General features: G+C 43.8%; 1 protein-coding gene and 1 non-coding gene across 4 annotated transcripts in view; both read left to right on the top strand.

The window, feature by feature from the left end:
- LOC112103869 (adaptor related protein complex 1 subunit gamma 1) overlaps positions 1 to 17,512 on the top strand; it is a 101,206-nt gene that overhangs the window by 61,605 nt on the left and 22,089 nt on the right. For 2 of the 3 annotated variants that reach the window (XM_026663251.2, XM_026663252.2), the window contains exons 6-14: positions 2,248 to 2,324; positions 4,957 to 4,965; positions 8,344 to 8,439; positions 8,847 to 8,927; positions 9,212 to 9,310; positions 10,747 to 10,802; positions 11,322 to 11,435; positions 15,519 to 15,659; positions 16,276 to 16,330. In XM_026663251.2, the coding sequence (XP_026519036.1) occupies positions 2,248 to 2,324; positions 4,957 to 4,965; positions 8,344 to 8,439; positions 8,847 to 8,927; positions 9,212 to 9,310; positions 10,747 to 10,802; positions 11,322 to 11,435; positions 15,519 to 15,659; positions 16,276 to 16,330 (728 nt within the window). The remainder of the gene's footprint in view (positions 1 to 2,247; positions 2,325 to 4,956; positions 4,966 to 8,343; positions 8,440 to 8,846; positions 8,928 to 9,211; positions 9,311 to 10,746; positions 10,803 to 11,321; positions 11,436 to 15,518; positions 15,660 to 16,275; positions 16,331 to 17,512) is intronic. The other variant, XM_026663253.2, reaches the window with a different exon arrangement.
- LOC113409397 lies at positions 12,933 to 13,019 on the top strand. The gene has a single exon (XR_003370521.1). It is a non-coding gene; the product is annotated as a small nucleolar RNA SNORD71 (small nucleolar RNA).

Here is a 17,512-nt window from a genome sequence, read left to right on the forward strand (position 1 = left end):
CATTCTCCATAAAGACCCGTGAACCCCACTTGCTGGGACCCAAAACAGCCATGCCCACCTTCTGGCCATAATCCAGAACCCCCAGTTCCCAAACGCAGGGCCAGAACCACCTGTAGGTAGTGTCTACGCTGAAGTGCTACAATGGCTCAGCTGCAGCTGTGCCACTGTAGTGCTCAAAGTGTAGATAAGTCCTAAGCCTTTTTTTGGCAGGGTGTCTCTCTCTCTTTCTCATGGCCTGTATTGCTGCTACTCTCATACACACAGTACATAACAATCGAGTGCTCTTCAGGGCATGCTGCAAATGCAGTGCCTCTTTGCAATTTATCACTTAAATCAGCCTCTGTGGCAGATGACTGGCTGGTATCTAATTAATGCCTATTTTTAAAAAAGGCTCCAGAGGCGATCCTGGCAATTACAGGCTAGTAAACCTGACTTCAATGCCAGGAAAATTGGTTGAAACTATAGTAAAGAACAGAATTATCAGACACATAGATGAACGTGATATGTTGGGGAAGAGTCACCACGGCTTTTGTAAAGAGAAATCATGCCTCACCAATCTATTAGAATTTAAAGGTATAAACAAACGTGTGGACAAGGATAATCCAGTGGATATAGTGTACCTCGACTTTCAGAAAGCCTTTGGTAAGGTCCCTCAATAAAGACTCTTAAGCAAACTAAGCAGTCATGGGATAAGAGGGAAGATCCTCTCATGGATCAGTAACTGACTAAAAGATAGGAACCAAAGGGTAGGAGTAAATGGTTAGTCTTTACAATGGAGAGAGGAAAATAGCAGGGTCCCCTAAGGATCTGTACTGGGACCTGTTAGTCAGCATATTCAGAAATGATCTGGAAAAAGGGGTGAACAGTGAGGTGGCAAAATTACTCAAGATAGCTAACTCCTTGCAGTCAGCTTTGGACTTACAAAGGGATCTCACTAAACCGGGTGACAGAATGGCAGATGTAATTCAGTGTTGATAAATGCAAAGTAATGCACATTGGAAAAAATAATCCCAACTATACATACAAAATGATGGGGTCTAAATTAGCTGTTACCACTCAAGAAAGAGATCTTGAAGACATTGCAGATAGTTCTCTGAAAACATCTGCTCAATGTGCAGTGACTGTCAAAAAGGCTAACAAAATGTTATGAACCATTAGGGAAGGGATGAATAATAAAACAGGAAATACCATGATCCTGCTATATGAATTCATGGTACACCCACACCTTAAATTCTGTGTGCAGTTCTGGTAACCTCACCTCAAAAAAGATATATTAGTGTTGGAAAAGGTGCAGAGAAGGGCAATGAAAATAATTAGGAGTATTGAACAGCTTCCATATGAGGAAAGATTAAAAAGAGTGGGATTTTTCAGCTTGGAAAAGAGACAAATAAAATAAAATAAAATAAATTAATGGAGATATCCCATCTCCTAGAACTGGAAGGGACCTTGAAAGGTCATCGAGTCCAGCCCCCTGCCTTCACTAGCAGGACCAAGTACTGATTTTGCCCCAGATCCCTAAGTGTCCCCCTCAAGGATTGAACTCCCAACCCTGGGTTTAGCAGGCCAATGCTCAAACCACTGAGCTATCCCTCCCCCTGACAACTGAGGGATGTAATAGAGGTCTGTAAAATCATGAATGGTACAGAGAAAGAAGAGGGAGGTGTTGCTTACCCCTTCCAATGACACAGGAACCGGGGGGAGGGTTCACCCAATGAAATTAATAGGCAGTAGGTTTAAAACAGACGTAAGGAAGCACTTCTTCACACAACACACTATCAACCTGTGGAACTTGTTGCCAGGGGATGTTGTGGAGGTCAGAAGTATAACTGAGTTCAAAAAAACAATTAGATAAGTTCCTGGTGGATAGTTCAATCGATGGCTATTAGCCAAGATGGTCAGGGACACAAAGTGTGCCTAAACCTCCAACTTCTAGAAGCTGGGACTGGACTACAGGCAATGGGTCACTCAAAATCACCTTGTTCTGTTCCCTTCCTCTCAAGCATCTTGCATTGGCCAGTTGGAAAGCCGGATACTGGCTAGATGGACCATTGGTCTCACCCACTATAGCCATTTTTATGTTCTTGTTGGAGGCATTTGCGGGGGTGTGTGTGTTTCAGGTGGCAGATGTTTTGTGGGATTGCTGCTGCTATTTTTCCTTTATGGCTTTCATTTTAAATTTTTTTTGTCAGGTGCCTAGAGCCTTTATAAGTGAAAACTAAATAACTAGACTTGTTTCTGGCCTTGTAGGTGTTCTTCACACATCAGTTGTCCTCCTCACAGAGATGTGTGAGAGAAGCCCAGACATGTTATCACACTTCAGAAAGGTAAGTACAAACTGTGCATTAGTATCGCCGATAGCTAATGTTTACATGCTTCTTCTAGGCTGACACTTCCATCCTTGGTCTTAGCCAACAGGATGTGTCCACAAGTTAGAGCGAAATCTGTGCAGCTAATTTTAAATGAGGCACATGATGATAATGCAGGCTTTCAGCTTCAAAAACTGTGTCACACAATATAATCAAATAATTAAATTAGAAGTTTTCCATGGGGTTTGTCTTTGAGTCTCCTTGTGAGCATGGGAGGGGGTAAATTATAAGATACTGACAAATCACTTATGTGCATGAAGTCTGTGAAACTTGTCCCAGAGTTAAAGTTGCAGCAACTCCTGTGATGAAAGTCCCGTAAATGCATTATTCCTCATGTAGCTGATTGCATCAGAGACATCTGAAGTGGGATAAAGTTTAATCTCCTTTTTCTTTTTTATCTAAGATGGGGAACTAAAATCACAAGCTTACACTGTTAACCTTACCGTTTATACATTCCACTCAGGAAAAGGCAGAATTGAGGTTTTCATAGTACAGCTAGGCTTGGCAGAATTCAATTTTTATTTTTCATTATTTTGATCTATAATATCAATGTTTATTTTAAGCATTTTATCTACTTTTATCAAATGTTCATAGTTGTGCAAAATTGTGGGGAGGGTGTCAGACAGTAGGGGGAATAGACAATTATTTAATGATAGTAGAAACTAAGATTCAAAAGGTTAAAACTTTATACTCATTAAAATACAAATTGTCAACATCACATAGTTAAGTCCAAAGCAGACTGCAAAGAGTTACAAAGGGATCTCACAAAACCGGGTGACTGGGCAACAAAATGGCAGATGAAATTCAATGTTGATACATACAAGGTAATGCACACTGGAAAACATAATCCCAACTATATATACAGGATGATGGGATCTAAATTAGCTGTTACCACTCAAGAAAGAGATCTTTAAAGTCATTGTGGATAGTTCTTTGAAGACAGCTGCTGCATGTGCACCGGCAGTCAGAAACAGTAACAGTCTGTTAGGAACCACTAGGAAAGAGATAAATAATAAGACAGAAAATATCATAATGTCACTATATAAATCCATGGTATGCCCACACGTTGAATTCAGTTCTGTTTGTCCCATCTCCAAAAAGATATATTAGAATCAGAAAACGTGCAGAGAAGGGCAACAAAAATGATTAGGGGTATGGAACAGCTTCCATATGAGAGAAGATTAATAAGACTGGGAATTTTCAGCTTGGAAAAGAGACGACTAAGGGGGCATATGACAGAGGTCTATAAAATCATGACTGGTGTAGAGAAAGTGAATAAGGAAGTGTTATTTACTCCTTCACATAACACAAGAACCAATTAATTAGGCAGCAGGTTTAAAACTAACATAAGGAAGTACTTTTTCACCCAACGCACAGTCAACCTGTGGAACTTGTGGCCAGGGTATGTTGTGAAGGCCAAAAGTATAACTGGGTTCAAAAAAGAATTAGATAAGTTCCTGGAGGATAGGTCCATCAATGGATATTAGCCAAGATGGCCAGTGATGCGACCTCATGCTCTGGGTGTCCCTGGCCTCTGATTGCCAGAAGTTGGGAGCGGACATTAGGGGATGCATCACTCAGTAAACTGTCCTGTTCTGTTCATTCCCTCTGGGGCACCTGGCATTGGCCACTGTTGGCAGACAGGACACTGGGCTAGCTGGACCATTAGTCTGACCCAGTATGGCCGTTCTTATGTGTCAAAATATACAAAGTAAATACTCTTAAATCAAACTCTCATTAGTTCTCAAGCAGCATTTTTCTTACTTTGCCTGTAAATTTCGGTTATCATTGATGGAAATATTTTTTCATTGGTTTGTGTATGTGTATGATGAAATAGACGTTTACCAACATTTACTGGTTAAAAACCTAATGCTTCAGCCTAAGTATAGCTAACCTGTCCACATTGCACACAGCGTGTAATAAGGGGCATTTTTCCCAGGGCGGGTAGGAGTTTGAGTCAGCAGTGTTTTTGTCTTCTAGCACACTGTCCTAGCCCATGCCTCTTGTCACTGCCTGCTGTAATCGCTCTTGCTGTATCTGCTGCTTTCAGAACTTAACAACTGCCAAATTATAAAGATTTCCTTCCAGAATGATTTGGAAGGCGTTCTTGGTGTACAGTTCAGATTCCTTTGGGCAAAGGGGGAATTGGGAACCAAATGAGCCAGAAGAAAGCAACTGGCCAGTTGCTCCACTGAAAAATCCTGAGAGGAGTCTTCTGCCTGTGTGCACAGTTCTCAACATACTCTTCCTGCAAGTCCTAGGTTTGCTCGCAGGGACCTCAGACAGGCACCCCCTTTGCTGGTGCATTTTATGTGTGCTAGAGCTGGGGTTAATGTTATGGGGGCAGTAGTGTCATCCTGAGCCATTGCCCATCACTGTCACTACTTAGGAGGTGGCTGAGTCCTGGGGTAAGCGATGAGGAGTTGAGTCCAACGACTTTGTGCACTAGGGCTTCTTTTTGGTGGCCCTTTCTTCTAGCCATCTTTCTTGTGGTGTTTTATGCTGTGAATAGTATGACACTGATCTGTTCCTAATGCCTGCTTCGTCTGTTTTATCCCTTTTGTCTGTTTGGACTCCTGCTGTATGTTAGAATGAAAAGGTAAGAGTTAACTCTTCTAGATGGTGCATGCTTTCATTGGATCTGTAGAGGCTTCTGTGTGTCCAGTCACCACATGGAGGCACTGTGCACTAACACTGCAGTTGTGATTAATGCCATGTGCTAGCTATGCTATACTTGTCTAACAAACTCATTGTTGTCCAGTTTTTGTCTTGTCATTAAGTTCCCATATCCATGGCAGCCCTGGATCTCAGTTGTGGCCTCTCCCAAACTGTGAACCTATCTTGATCCCTCCCTTCCTTGTTTGAGGAATTTAGGCAGTTTCCTGTGTTCCTCTTTTAAAAAGTCTGATTGCCCTGGAGCCTTGATGTATTCTCCTTACCACAAGATGTGTTTTGCTTCACACTGGCAAAGTGGGACAGCCCTGGGTAATTCAGATGTTCTCCTGTATATAAGGGGGAGTGGGATAAGAACTCCATCACTGGAGTGGTTATAGCAGCCTTGGGAATCAGATACATGCAGTGGAGCATGGACCACCACATACCACATGGGCTCAGTAGGCAGCACTGGACTGTTCAGTACAGATCCATTGCACATATTTTCTGGAAGTATCTGACTGTCAAGGATCAGCAGAGTGGGGTAGGCATCAACTGATCTTTATGGCTGTAGCCTTTGCCTATGTTTGTCCTGTCATCAGTTTTGGTAACTTGCGTTGTATGTAAGAAAACAAAGAAAATGCAAAGCAGGGTTCCAAGAATGTTTATGCAGACCACCCAGTCAGCTGCACTTTGTATTCCGGGGGTATGGGGAGTGTCCTCCTGCTCTCCTCTGAGATCTGAAGGGAAGCAACCTCCTCCAGTGATATACAAGTCCGATTGCTGAAATGCTCCAGGGTGGAGGAAGGGAGAGTCAAGAAACTACAAGGAGAGAGATGTTTCCTTCTTGCAGAGCCATCTCAAATTTGCAGCAGAATGCTGCTGATTGAGCTTCTGTCAGGCACTCTAAACTCTGCCATGGCTAGCCTCTGGCAGATCTCTAAGGGGAATAATAGCTACCTGAGTGGCTGCAGCACAATCCTGTGGGGAAGACAGAGGTGGCTTTCGGGGAAGGTTCTGCTGGAGGACATGGGGGTGAAGTGTATTCATTCTGCATATATAGAGGCGTAGGTGAAAGGAAAAATAATGCAGTTCTAATATGGTATGGAAATCTGCCCAGTCAGGTCTAGTGCCATCCCACCTGCAAATCACCCATTGCTCTTTAATTGGCCTTCAGTCTGTCTCAGCAGGACAGCCAGCTCCAACACATTTTTGGATTCTATTTGACTGCCTATTTCTTAGGTTATTTTACTTAATGTCAGCTCTGAGATGGAAAGATGAGTGGAATGAGAGAGAGAGATTACTTCTTCACCGCTTTAGTTAATTTACCTGGAGATCTACCAGCTTTAACAAGCATTATGTCATGTTCTGGCAAGCGGGTCAAGACTTTTCTTTAAATGAGAACGTGTTTTCTAGAGAATGAAACTTGGAGAGATGTGCAGTATCCTGCCCTCTGGAAATGTGATCCCACCCCATGGCTATCCCAGCCTGTCTTTAGTGTGTGAGCAAGAGTGTTTTGGTGGATTGTGGTGGTGATAGTTTTCCATTTCATCACTCCAACTATTGTGAGGCCCATCACAACCTGTCCATAGTAGTCCTGACCTGAGAACTATGGTGGGTGTTATCTGTTGCTGGTGATCCCAATCTGAGTACACCCATGGAATGTATGTGCTGCTACAGAACAGGGTTAGAAGGGACCTCAAGGGTCATCTAATCTAACCCCCTGCCAAGATACAGGATTTGATGTACCTAAACCAGTAGTGCCAACCTTATTACACAGGGGGGCCTCAAACCTAAGCACAACCTTTTGTGGGCCGAACTGAGTCTCCATATTTTAATAAGATTTAGTCCCCTTTATTAATTTATATTTTAAGTTCAGCTTGTTTTGTATGTATTTAGATAGGTGGTTTTTATGTACAGTATTGTCTGTTTACGCACTTGTGTAATATAAAATGATGTAAACATGACAACAAAACGCTAATGAATCAGCCGTTACTATATTGTGTTGAAGCAGGCTCTGGGCCTTATGAAATGCTCTGGTGGGCCGTAGTTTGGGCACCCCTAGTCTAAGCCATCCAAGACACGTGGCTATCCAGCTTCTTTTTGAAAGCCTCCAGTAAAGGAGCTTCCACAACTTCTCAGGGCACTCTGTTCCATTGTCCTACTGTTCTTACAGTTAAGAAGTTTTTCCTGAAATTGATGGATGGAGTAGTGAGACACCCATGACTACCAGTCCAAGAGCTAGAGTATACTGAGGCAAACTGTCTCATGCAGATGACTTGTCTCCTAAAAACAGTCCCATGCAGTCCCTGAAAGAGCCACTTTTCCTGAAAGGTGAGATGACCCTAGGAATCAATGCCATCAACTTCTGCAGAACCTAAGCTCTCATTTTGAAAAGTTGCTGCTGGTGTGTGGGGAAGCTGTGAGCAGGAGAAGGTGGGTAGGCCCTGGGGAAGCTCTTCACTGGGGGTACTACCCAACTATTGGAGGCTGGGTGGGAGGTAGAGTGGTGGAAATTCTCCACCTTTGCTACCCTGGAGGGTCTTCGGGGGGGAGAAGAGAAGAGACAGAGCGCCTTCCTGCAGCTACACCTCTACCTCGATATAACACTGTCCTTGGGAGCCAAAAAATCTTACCGCGTTATAGGTGAAACTGCGTTATATCGAACTTGCTTTGATCCACTGGAGTGCGCAGCCCCCCCACCCCCACCCCAAGCGCTGCTTTACCGTGTTTATATCAGAATTCGTGTTATATCGGGTTGCGTTATATCGGGGTAGAGGTGTAGCTGGGGGAGAGTGACAAACTTAAGACCTCCATAATGACATCTGTTTCTGTTGTGGGAACGCCTAAAGACCCCCATCAGGGATCCCACTGTGCCAGGCACTCCATACATGTAACAAAAAGCTGGTCCTGGCCCTAAGGAACTTAGATTAAGTCAGCCAGAAGCTGGTGTGAAAGAGCCCCAATGCAAGATCTAAGGACAGTACCCTGTGAAAGACCAGCACCTCTTCTTATTTTCAGCAGCTGATGGCGGGGGAACTCTCCATGGCATTGTCTATGAACCTCACATGTGAAGCACTTCTGTTTTTTATATGCCTCTGGGCTAGTGGGCTTAGCTCTCTGAGTAGCTCTGTAGTATGGTGTTCAGGTCCTGGCCAGATGTCAGTGTCAATATGTTCAGATAACCCAGCCTGCGCAATCAGAGATGTTCTGTGTGGAAGGATGTGTACACTGATCTTCAGGATTCATTCTTGGATCCCTACATCAAAAGTGTGGAAGACAAGTGTTATGAGTATACTTTCTGATGGATCTTTCTTCTTCACAGCTTGTACCCCAGTTAGTTCGTATTCTAAAGAACCTTATCATGTCTGGATATTCACCAGAGCATGACGTGTCTGGGATCAGTGACCCCTTCCTGCAGGTAAGGATTGATAATAAAACTCTCGGGTAGCTCTGTCTCCAGTGCGGTGTTTGGGACTTGGTTTCTGACTCCCTCACCTATTGTGCGAATTCATGGGAGGAGGAGTAAGCTTATAGTTATCCATATTCAATCCATATCAGTTGTTTGGTTGTAGTGGGAGTGCTTCTGGCTAGAGGATGGAGACCTAAACCTAGTATAAATCCTTGCTTCCTGGGAAAGACCTCATTGAGGGAGAAGAGTTCAAATCCTCATCTCTGCTCTAAGCAGAGGGCCTTGTGATTTAATTTGCCATATTTATCAGCATCTGATCTCTCTCTCCTGCACTCTTCCATGAGTTAACCGGAGGCTACTGCATAAAGTTGCTTTATGCCAGATGTGATTTAATTTGCTGCCTTTTGTCTTTTCAGGTGCGAATCCTGCGGTTACTAAGAATTCTGGGGCGAAATGATGATGACTCAAGTGAAGCAATGAATGACATACTTGCGCAGGTGAGGCCTGCCAGGTTAGGTTGATATTCAGCCTAAATTGCTCCTCTTAATTTCATCTTGTTACTTCTAGTTACATCCCTGTGTACCACAGAGTGAGCATCAACTCATTGCACCACAAGTATGTGCTTCTGAGGGCAATGATTTACTCTGGCAGATGCTAACAATCTGGGCAAGTGGGTGGACGGTGCCTTGTTCTGATACAGAAATGAGAGGTGGCCTGGGTAGGGTGCTGCAGATGCTGGCAAAGCACGGGCAAAGTTACTTTACTTTGTTTTTTTTTCCAGGTTGCCACTAATACAGAAACAAGTAAAAACGTGGGTAACGCCATCCTCTATGAAACTGTATTGACTATTATGGACATCAAGTCTGAGAGTGGACTGCGAGTACGTTGCCTTTACCATGGTTCTTTTCACTAAACCGATAGAATCATAGAAGTTAGAAATGAAATGACTGATTAAATGGAGCTCACCTGTTGGGGCTAGGGCAGGTACTAGTTTTCCTAGTGGACGTATGAAGCTAAACCGTTACACTTGATTTTAGTCAAACAATGGGCCCCAGACTGAGTTCGTCAGTTAGCGAGGTCTAGTACTTAGGGCTCCAAAGTGTCACTGGAATTGGTTGAATCATAGAAACGTAGGGCTGGCAGGGACTTCGATGGGTCGTCTGGTCCAGTCCCCTGCACTGAGGCAGGACTAAGTATCATCTAGACCAGTGTTCTTAACCTGGGGTGCACGTACCCCTGGGGTGCGAGACATGCCAGATTTTTTTTTTAGAAGATAAATCATCGAAAACACAAATTAAGCACAGGCAGGTAAGTACAACTACTTTGTTTCATCAAACCTATGTATTAACATTATACGTTTTTTAATGATTACAGTGTTAAATTTTAACTGCGAAATTAAAATAAATATATAATTCTCTCTCTTTCATTCTATAGTTATGATATATCTAGGTTTAAAGAACTGACCTACTTCAACGATTTTTGATAAGGGGTGCAAGAACATATTTTTGAGAACCAAAGGGGGTGCAGGCTGCAGTAAAGGTTAAGAACCACTGTTCTAGACCATTCCTGACAAATGTTTGTCTAAAAAACCCCCAGTGGTGGATATTCCACAACCTCCGTAGATAACTTGTTCCTGTGCTTAGCTACCCTGACAGGAAGTTTTTCCTAATGTCCAACGTAAATCTCTAAGAGTGACTATGGTGCTGGTGGTAGATGTCTGGGATTCCAGAGAATCTCAGATCTTGGGCTCAGGACAACGTTACATCAGTGAGATCCTGTGCCAGATGTGGTACCAGTAGCAATGTCTGGAAGTTAACTGCTTGTAGCACGATGAGGGAAGGGATGAGAGCTGTGCCAGGAACCATAGTGTGTTGAGACAGTGTCTCTCTCTTCCTGAGCTCCAGGAGGGTGATAATGGATTCCTCTTGTAATTTGTATCCAGTGGCCAAGGAGGTGGAAACATAACTTGGAATGTCTGAGGGGAGCTGTAGATAGTGGTTAGCGAGTTTATTCCACAGTTGAAGCATGCACAGCTGTACCAAGACTTGGTGCCCTTGTACGACTTGCTGTATGTTGTGCAGTGAGATTCCTCTTTGACCTGGTGTGCAGCCTTCTCCCAGAGCCACCATGTGCATGACTCCTGCCTCTTTCTCTGGTTAATCAGTGTCTGGAGTTCTTGCTGTTTCTGCCCCTGTCATTAGCCATAGCAGTTTGCATGCACGGTTGCTGAAGGACCATGTGGGCTCATGAAGCAGCGGTGAGGAGGAGCAGCAGCTTGCTGTGATCGCTAACCTTCCCTAACTCTTTTTTCTGCAGGTGTTAGCCATTAACATCCTAGGCCGTTTCTTGTTAAATAACGACAAAAACATTAGGTAAGTTACCTGAAGTGTGTCAAACATGGGCACTGCTGTGTTAAGAGTCTGCAGAAGCAGCTCCCAAGGCAAAGTGTTGGGAAAGGGGGTGGGGGTGGGGGATGGGTATGGCTAAATTCCCTTGGTGACTACTTTTCTTTCTCCTTGCCATACTTCTTTCCCTGGGCGTATCATGGCCTTTCCTCACTAGCCAGCAAGCCTACAGCAAGCGACTGCAGCCCAGTGATAGACCAGACACAGGTTCCTGGAGTAGCTCAGACTATGGCTTTTTCCAGCGGCCAGTTAAGCTGCGCTTTCCCTTTGTCACAGCAGAAGTATCTCTTATGGTACATCTACATCCTCTGGTTGGAAACTCCCCTCTAGTTGGGTCAGAGAGCAGTCTGGCAGATTTTCCTTTGCTCCCAGTAGCACTGGGAAAATCCTGTCCCAGTACAGAGGAAGACTAAACCCCTTTATTTTGCAATGAAACAGAATGGCTGGCACGAATGTGGTGTTCTTCCTTTGTCCTCTCTATCCCAGATATGTAGCTTTGACATCTTTGTTGAAGACTGTGCAGACAGACCACAATGCAGTACAGCGGCACAGAAGCACCATTGTGGACTGCCTAAAAGATCTGGATGTCTCCATTAAACGGTAATTGAGCTACAGAGAGCTGTCTGTTTGACTTGTTACGTCAGGACTGTGAGCCTGTGGGGTGGGGAGAGAGAGAGATGCACGTTAACTGCCCAGTGCAGCAGTCCCACAAGGGAGACTCTTATTACTGTCCAGTCTGCCCCCTGCTTCAGAGAGAACAGGGATGGTGACAGGCAGCCAACTTATCAGGGAAGCTGATCTTACGTAGGGCCATGGAACTCCTTGCTAGAAGAGCTCAGAACAAGCCCAAGCCTGAATGAGTTCAGAGCAAGTTGTAAAACTCACCTTTTAGTAAACTCCCTCCCCCAGATTTATGCTTGTAAAGTAATCAGTGAAAGTCCTACAGGCCCAGAGTGGTTCTTCACTGCCTGGAGGATCAGGCAGAGGTGTACTGTTTGTGCAGTACTCCGATATCACGGTAATAGGAGTTATATAGAAACCTAGGGGACATGGAGTTAGCTCTGGTAGATTTGTCACAAATGCAGGATTGTTTCCTGATGTACGTTTTCTGGTGTTCAGTTTGAGTTTAAATGTTCAGATGGGTAGGGCTTCCGCTTTGTCCCTTGGGAGATTGTTCCATAGTCTAGCACATCTCACTCCCAGGGATTTTTCTCTTGACATTCACCCTCAGTTTCATCCTGTTACCGCTTAGCTACCTCCTTTCTGCCACACTAAACACCTTGATTTTTCATCTTGCACCTGTGCAATACTTGTGGGCTGTTGTTGTGGTTCTGTCTCTCCCCCCACACCCTATCCTCACTTTGCCAAGCGTTGCATATTTAGCTTTTTCAATTCTCCTAAGTTAGGCCTTCCAACCGTTTGATCACATATTACTCTTATCTAAACTCGCTCCTGTTTGTCAATATTGTTCCTGTAATGTGGTGTTCAGAACTCAGTGCGATATTCCATGTGTCCTTGCACCAAAGCCGAAGAGAGAGGGGCCATTATACCCTTGCTCAGGGATATGACACCTCTGCATGTGCAGCCCAAAATTGTATTGCCCTCATTGCTATCATATCACATTGCAAACATATCTGTTTTGTTGTCCCTGCAATCCATGGTTCTCCTTCGACATCACGGCTTGTCAAGTTTCTCTCCCTATTGAAAATCTGTGTAATAGATTCAACTTTGACAAATAATCAGTTTTCATCTGGTTTCATAATCTCTCTGGACCTTTTATTTCTGTCCTCACTCCTGTCATTAGCTCAATTGTTCTGAATGTTGCTATTCTGCAGATTGGATCTGCCCTTCTGTTAAATTCTAACGTAATCGGTCTTTGTAATGGGTGTTGCACAAGCTAATCTTACAGCCGAGCCCCATTCTGAGGTATGACTGCACAAGGATTCAGCACATCAACATCGTTCCATTGCAGAGAGCCAGGGCCTACAGGAGAGGCTAGAGATGGATCTGGTGTGTGGGAGGTCACAGTGTCATGCTCTGGAGCATGGTCGGAAATCAGTGGTATGCTAGAGCCCTGTAGAAGCTTCTACTCTGGTCTGTGCAGTTGGAGGATGAAGCCTTAGAGTGATCCATCGGCAGAGTGCCCTGTCACAATGCTGACACTCAAGCTGCTGACAACGCACGTCTGTCATTCTGGCAATCAGCTGACTTGGTGACAGAAACCCTGGGAGCACTAAAAGCAGATGTGTGTGGAAGCCAAGGGGGATGATAGCTTTTTTGTGCATTTGGTATTGGCTCTCTATTGAGGCCCATCCTTGTCTCCTTTAGCTATATTGTAGTGTATGTCAGTTTAGTGCAGGTAAAAGTGCGCTTGGCCCTTGCTTTCAGCTTGTCATCGGCCCACTACATAAGCTCAAGTGCTTGGGAGATCCATAAAGGAAATAAATCTCTGAATATGGTCAAAGAAACTGCAGCTGTGTCCTGTGCTCAGTGCTGTGATGTATGGGGTTGGGAAGCACCAAAGCACTTCCTGTCTTGCTGCTATATTGATAAGCTTCAGCATGACACAAGATTAAAATTTAAACATGAAACGCCCGATGGCCTAGTAGGGTTAAGGGCAATAAAAAAGAAATTTTAAAATAGATCAGGAAAAAAAGCAATCTAGCAATAGTATAGGTCCATTATTAGTCAGGGATGGTGAAATTGTTAATGATGTAGAAAAGGCAAAAGTGTTTATTTTTTTTATATAGGGAAGAAGCTAGATCACATAGTCAGAGTTTACAGTGTTAAAGAAATACTTTATATTTTGACAGTAACTAGGGAGATATTAAATGGTAGCTGCTAAAGCTAAACCGTTTCAAATCTTCAGGACCAGATAACTTGCATTCAAGAGTATCAAGAGTTGGATGGGGAGCCCTCTGATCCATTGATATTGATATTTAACAAATCTTGGACTTCTGGGGAAATCCCAAGTAATTGGAAAAAAGTTAATGTACCAATACTTAAAAAGGGTCAGCGGGTGACTTCGGTAACAACAGGCTGGTTACCTGCGCATTGGTCCCAGACAAAATCAAGAAAATGGTGATATTGAGCATAATCGGTGAAGAACTAAAGGATGGCAACATAATTCAATATGATTTTACTGAAAATAGGTCTCAACAAACAAACTTAATATCTTTTGCGAATACAGATTTGATTGGCAGAGAGGTGACTGTTGGCATCACACAGGTAGACTTCAGGATGACATGTAACTTAGTCCTGCACAACATTCTGATTTTAAAAAACGAGCACGAAACAACATGATTGTTGCACATATTAAATGGATTTTAAAACTGGCTCAGTGATCTCAGAGATAACTGTAAGTGATGCTGTTTCCTCTTCAAGAAGTCTGTCTATGGCCTCGTGATATTCAGTATCTCTATTAATGATCTGAAAGAGAAAATAAAATCATTGCTGATGGATTGCAGATGACCGACTAGTGGAATGGTAAATGATAGCTCAGTTATATAGTATAGTATAATATGTATTGCTTGGAAAAAATGAGCTGGGCTCAAGTGAACAATGTGCGTTTTGATACAGCCAAATACAAGGTAATACATCTGGGAACCAAGAGTTTAGGTCACACTTCCAGTATGGGGGACTGTATCCTGGAAAGCAGTGACTCTGGAAATTACTTAAGGGTCATTATGGAAACCAGCTGAATGTGAGCTCTCAGTGCAGTGCTGTGGCCTGTAAACAGAGGAACACTGAATAGAAGGTGTGTTAACCTCTGTGTAAAACATTCATGAAACCATAACTGGAAAATCGTGTCCAGTTCTCGTGTCCACAGTTCAAAAAGGTTGTTGAGTAACTGGAAGGCGTTCAGAGAAGAACTACTCAAATGATTTGTGGTCTAGAAAATCTGTTTTATAGTGAGACTAAAGGAGTTCCATCTATTTAGTGTATGCAAGAGGAGGGTAAGAGGTGACTTGATCACTGTGTACAAGTACTTACACGGGGAAGAGATTTGTGATAGTAGAGGGCTCCCTAATCTAGCAGACAAAGACAGAATGAGACCCAGTGGTTCGAAACTGAAGCTAAACAAATTCAGACTAGAAATAAGGCACCCATTTTTAACAGTGAGAGTGATTAACTAGTGAAACAACTTACTGCGAATGTGGTGGATTCTCCATCCCTTGAAGTCTTTCAGATTGGATTTCTGGCTCAGCCAGACCCTTTGGATTTGATGAAGTGAGGTTTTCTGTCCTGTGCTACGTGGGCAGTCAGACTAATGATCATCGTGTCCTTCTGGCCTTCATTTATACAATTGTAGCCTCTTGCAACTTAGGGTTGTTTTCACTATTATGTCAGACTAATTCTGCAAGGTAGTGACCAATAGCTGGAGGTTCAGAAATTCTCAGATGGACACTTGCTGCTGAAAGGTGTTCTGTTCTTTAGGATAGTTAGAAGCTTCCATAAAAATGCTGGAGAACTTCCCTTTTCCCCTCTTTTCAGTTGGTTTTTGTTCTCGGCTGCTTAATATCTGCTGGTGAATGGGAAAGTAGCATTAATCAAGATTGCTGCTGCTTTCCTTACTGAAAGATGAGAATGCAGGAAATGGAGGGATTTGGGCAGGTAGGAAACCTGTGCCTGTATTTGTCATTTGATGGTGATAGCTTATTAGCTCTCTCTCTCTTGTTCCAGGCGTGCAATGGAGCTGAGCTTTGCATTAGTTAATGGGAACAACATCCGTGGAATGATGAAGGAACTTCTGTATTTCCTGGATTCCTGTGAGCCAGAGTTCAAGGCAGATTGTGCCTCTGGAATATTTCTTGCAGCAGAGAAGTAAGGACTCAATTAAAGTTCACATTAATCCCCTGCTGGTCCTGGGAACTGTGTGGCTGGGCATTTGTGTATCTCCCCCCGCCATGCCAGAACCAATGAGGCTGGGGGACTGTGTTGGTCATTTCTTCCCCTCCCTTCTGCAAATTGGCCCTGGTGTGGTCTGTTGTTATACCTTGAGAAATGGCATGGTCCAATGCTTATAGCTTTATGGGAGGTACTGTTTGTAGGCACTTAATTACTGATTACATTGTTAAACAAATCCAGAGTGCTGACTCCTTCTGCTATGTGGAATGGATGACGTGTTCAGTCTCTCTTCCATTAAATTGTGAAACAAGATGATCTCATTACTACTGTGACTTTATAATTGGAAGACCAGCTCTACTGTCCTGTACTGCAGAGTATCACTTTACTCCTCAGTAAAGCTAGTCATTTAATGCTCACATATTGAAAAACTGAATCCATATACTATTTCCCAGCAAATGTGAGATGGCCTCCTGGTGAGTGATGGATCAGGAGGTGAGGGGAGAGGAAGCTTTCATAATCCTGCCCAATTTTCTACTGGTGGTAAATGTCAGAACTAATCACTCTTCTGGCTTTTTCTTCATTATCTTCTCAGATATGCCCCTTCCAAACGCTGGCACATAGACACAATAATGCGAGTCCTAACAACGGTAAGTAGTGCATATCCTGAGAACCTATGAACAGCTTTCTGTGACTTCGTGCAGTGGCTAGTCCTGCATCAGTTTAGAACCATCAGCCACTCTGCGCTGTAGTTGTGTTGACTGCAGGCTTTGGATGCTAATACAGAGCACTCTGTGTGTGTAGGAGCTAGTGACAAGCAGCCTGGGACAATTAGTTAGGGTGTTCCCTGAAATGAGAATTGGAAAGGATTTTGATTTTTGTTTTCTTCAAGATTTCAGAAGAGAATGTGCAAGGAGCCACTAATGTCCTAATATTTAATTACTTCAATGGCAGTAGCACCCAGGGGCTTCAGGAAGGGTTAGGGCCGCTTTGTACTGCGGGCAGTACAAGAAAATATGGAAATACAAGCTCTTTAGGGGAGAGACCATAACCCAAGAAGCCAAGTGACATATGAAGGGTGAGAGGAGAGGGGTACAATCAAATACATACAGCTTTTCGAGATGGATACTCCGGCCATTCTTATGTAATTAATTATACATAAAGGGCCAGCTAACCCAGCTACCTTTGGACCTAATTATCATTTGACTGACCACTTGATAACAATCACTGCTGAGGTGGGACTAGAGGAAGGCCTTGCAGATGAGGTCAGTGAGGACATGCCATGTGTACGGGGCAGCATGGAAGAAAGCATGGAGGAGTTTGTGTGAGAAGCTGACAAATGGGTGCTATAATTTAACATTTGAGACAACAGTGTTCTCACAAAGCGCCTGAGAAACTGGGGCTGTGGTCTCCAGTTTGATTCCTGTCCTGAATGTCCTCGTGTGGAAAGGAGTAGCTTCCTTTATTGAGACTGAGACTCGATTTCCATTCAAAGGCTGACTTCCATTGAGAACTGCTTGGTAGTAAGAGGGGAGCTTCTTGCAAACAGTTGCCATGGGGATTGCACAAGCTCCCTCACACAGTGCCCTGACCTAGGCCTGCTGAGGTATGTCTGGACTGCAGCTGGTAGCATGCCTCCCAGCCCAGGAAGACAGTCACATAGCTAGCACAATACGTGGTGGCAAGGTGGTGACATGGGCTGGTTACCCAAGTACAGACTCTGGGTTGTACTCGGGTGGCTAGCCCAAGCTACCGCCCACGTTGCAGCGTCCACACTGACTGTTTCTAGTGCGCAAACTAGCTTGAGCAGAGATAGTGCATCTGTCTACTCG

The sequence above is a fragment of the Terrapene carolina genome, unplaced genomic scaffold, assembly GCF_002925995.2.
Source record: "Terrapene carolina triunguis isolate 2854851 unplaced genomic scaffold, T_m_triunguis-2.0 Scaffold32922, whole genome shotgun sequence".
Classification (NCBI taxonomy): Eukaryota; Metazoa; Chordata; order Testudines; family Emydidae; genus Terrapene; species Terrapene triunguis.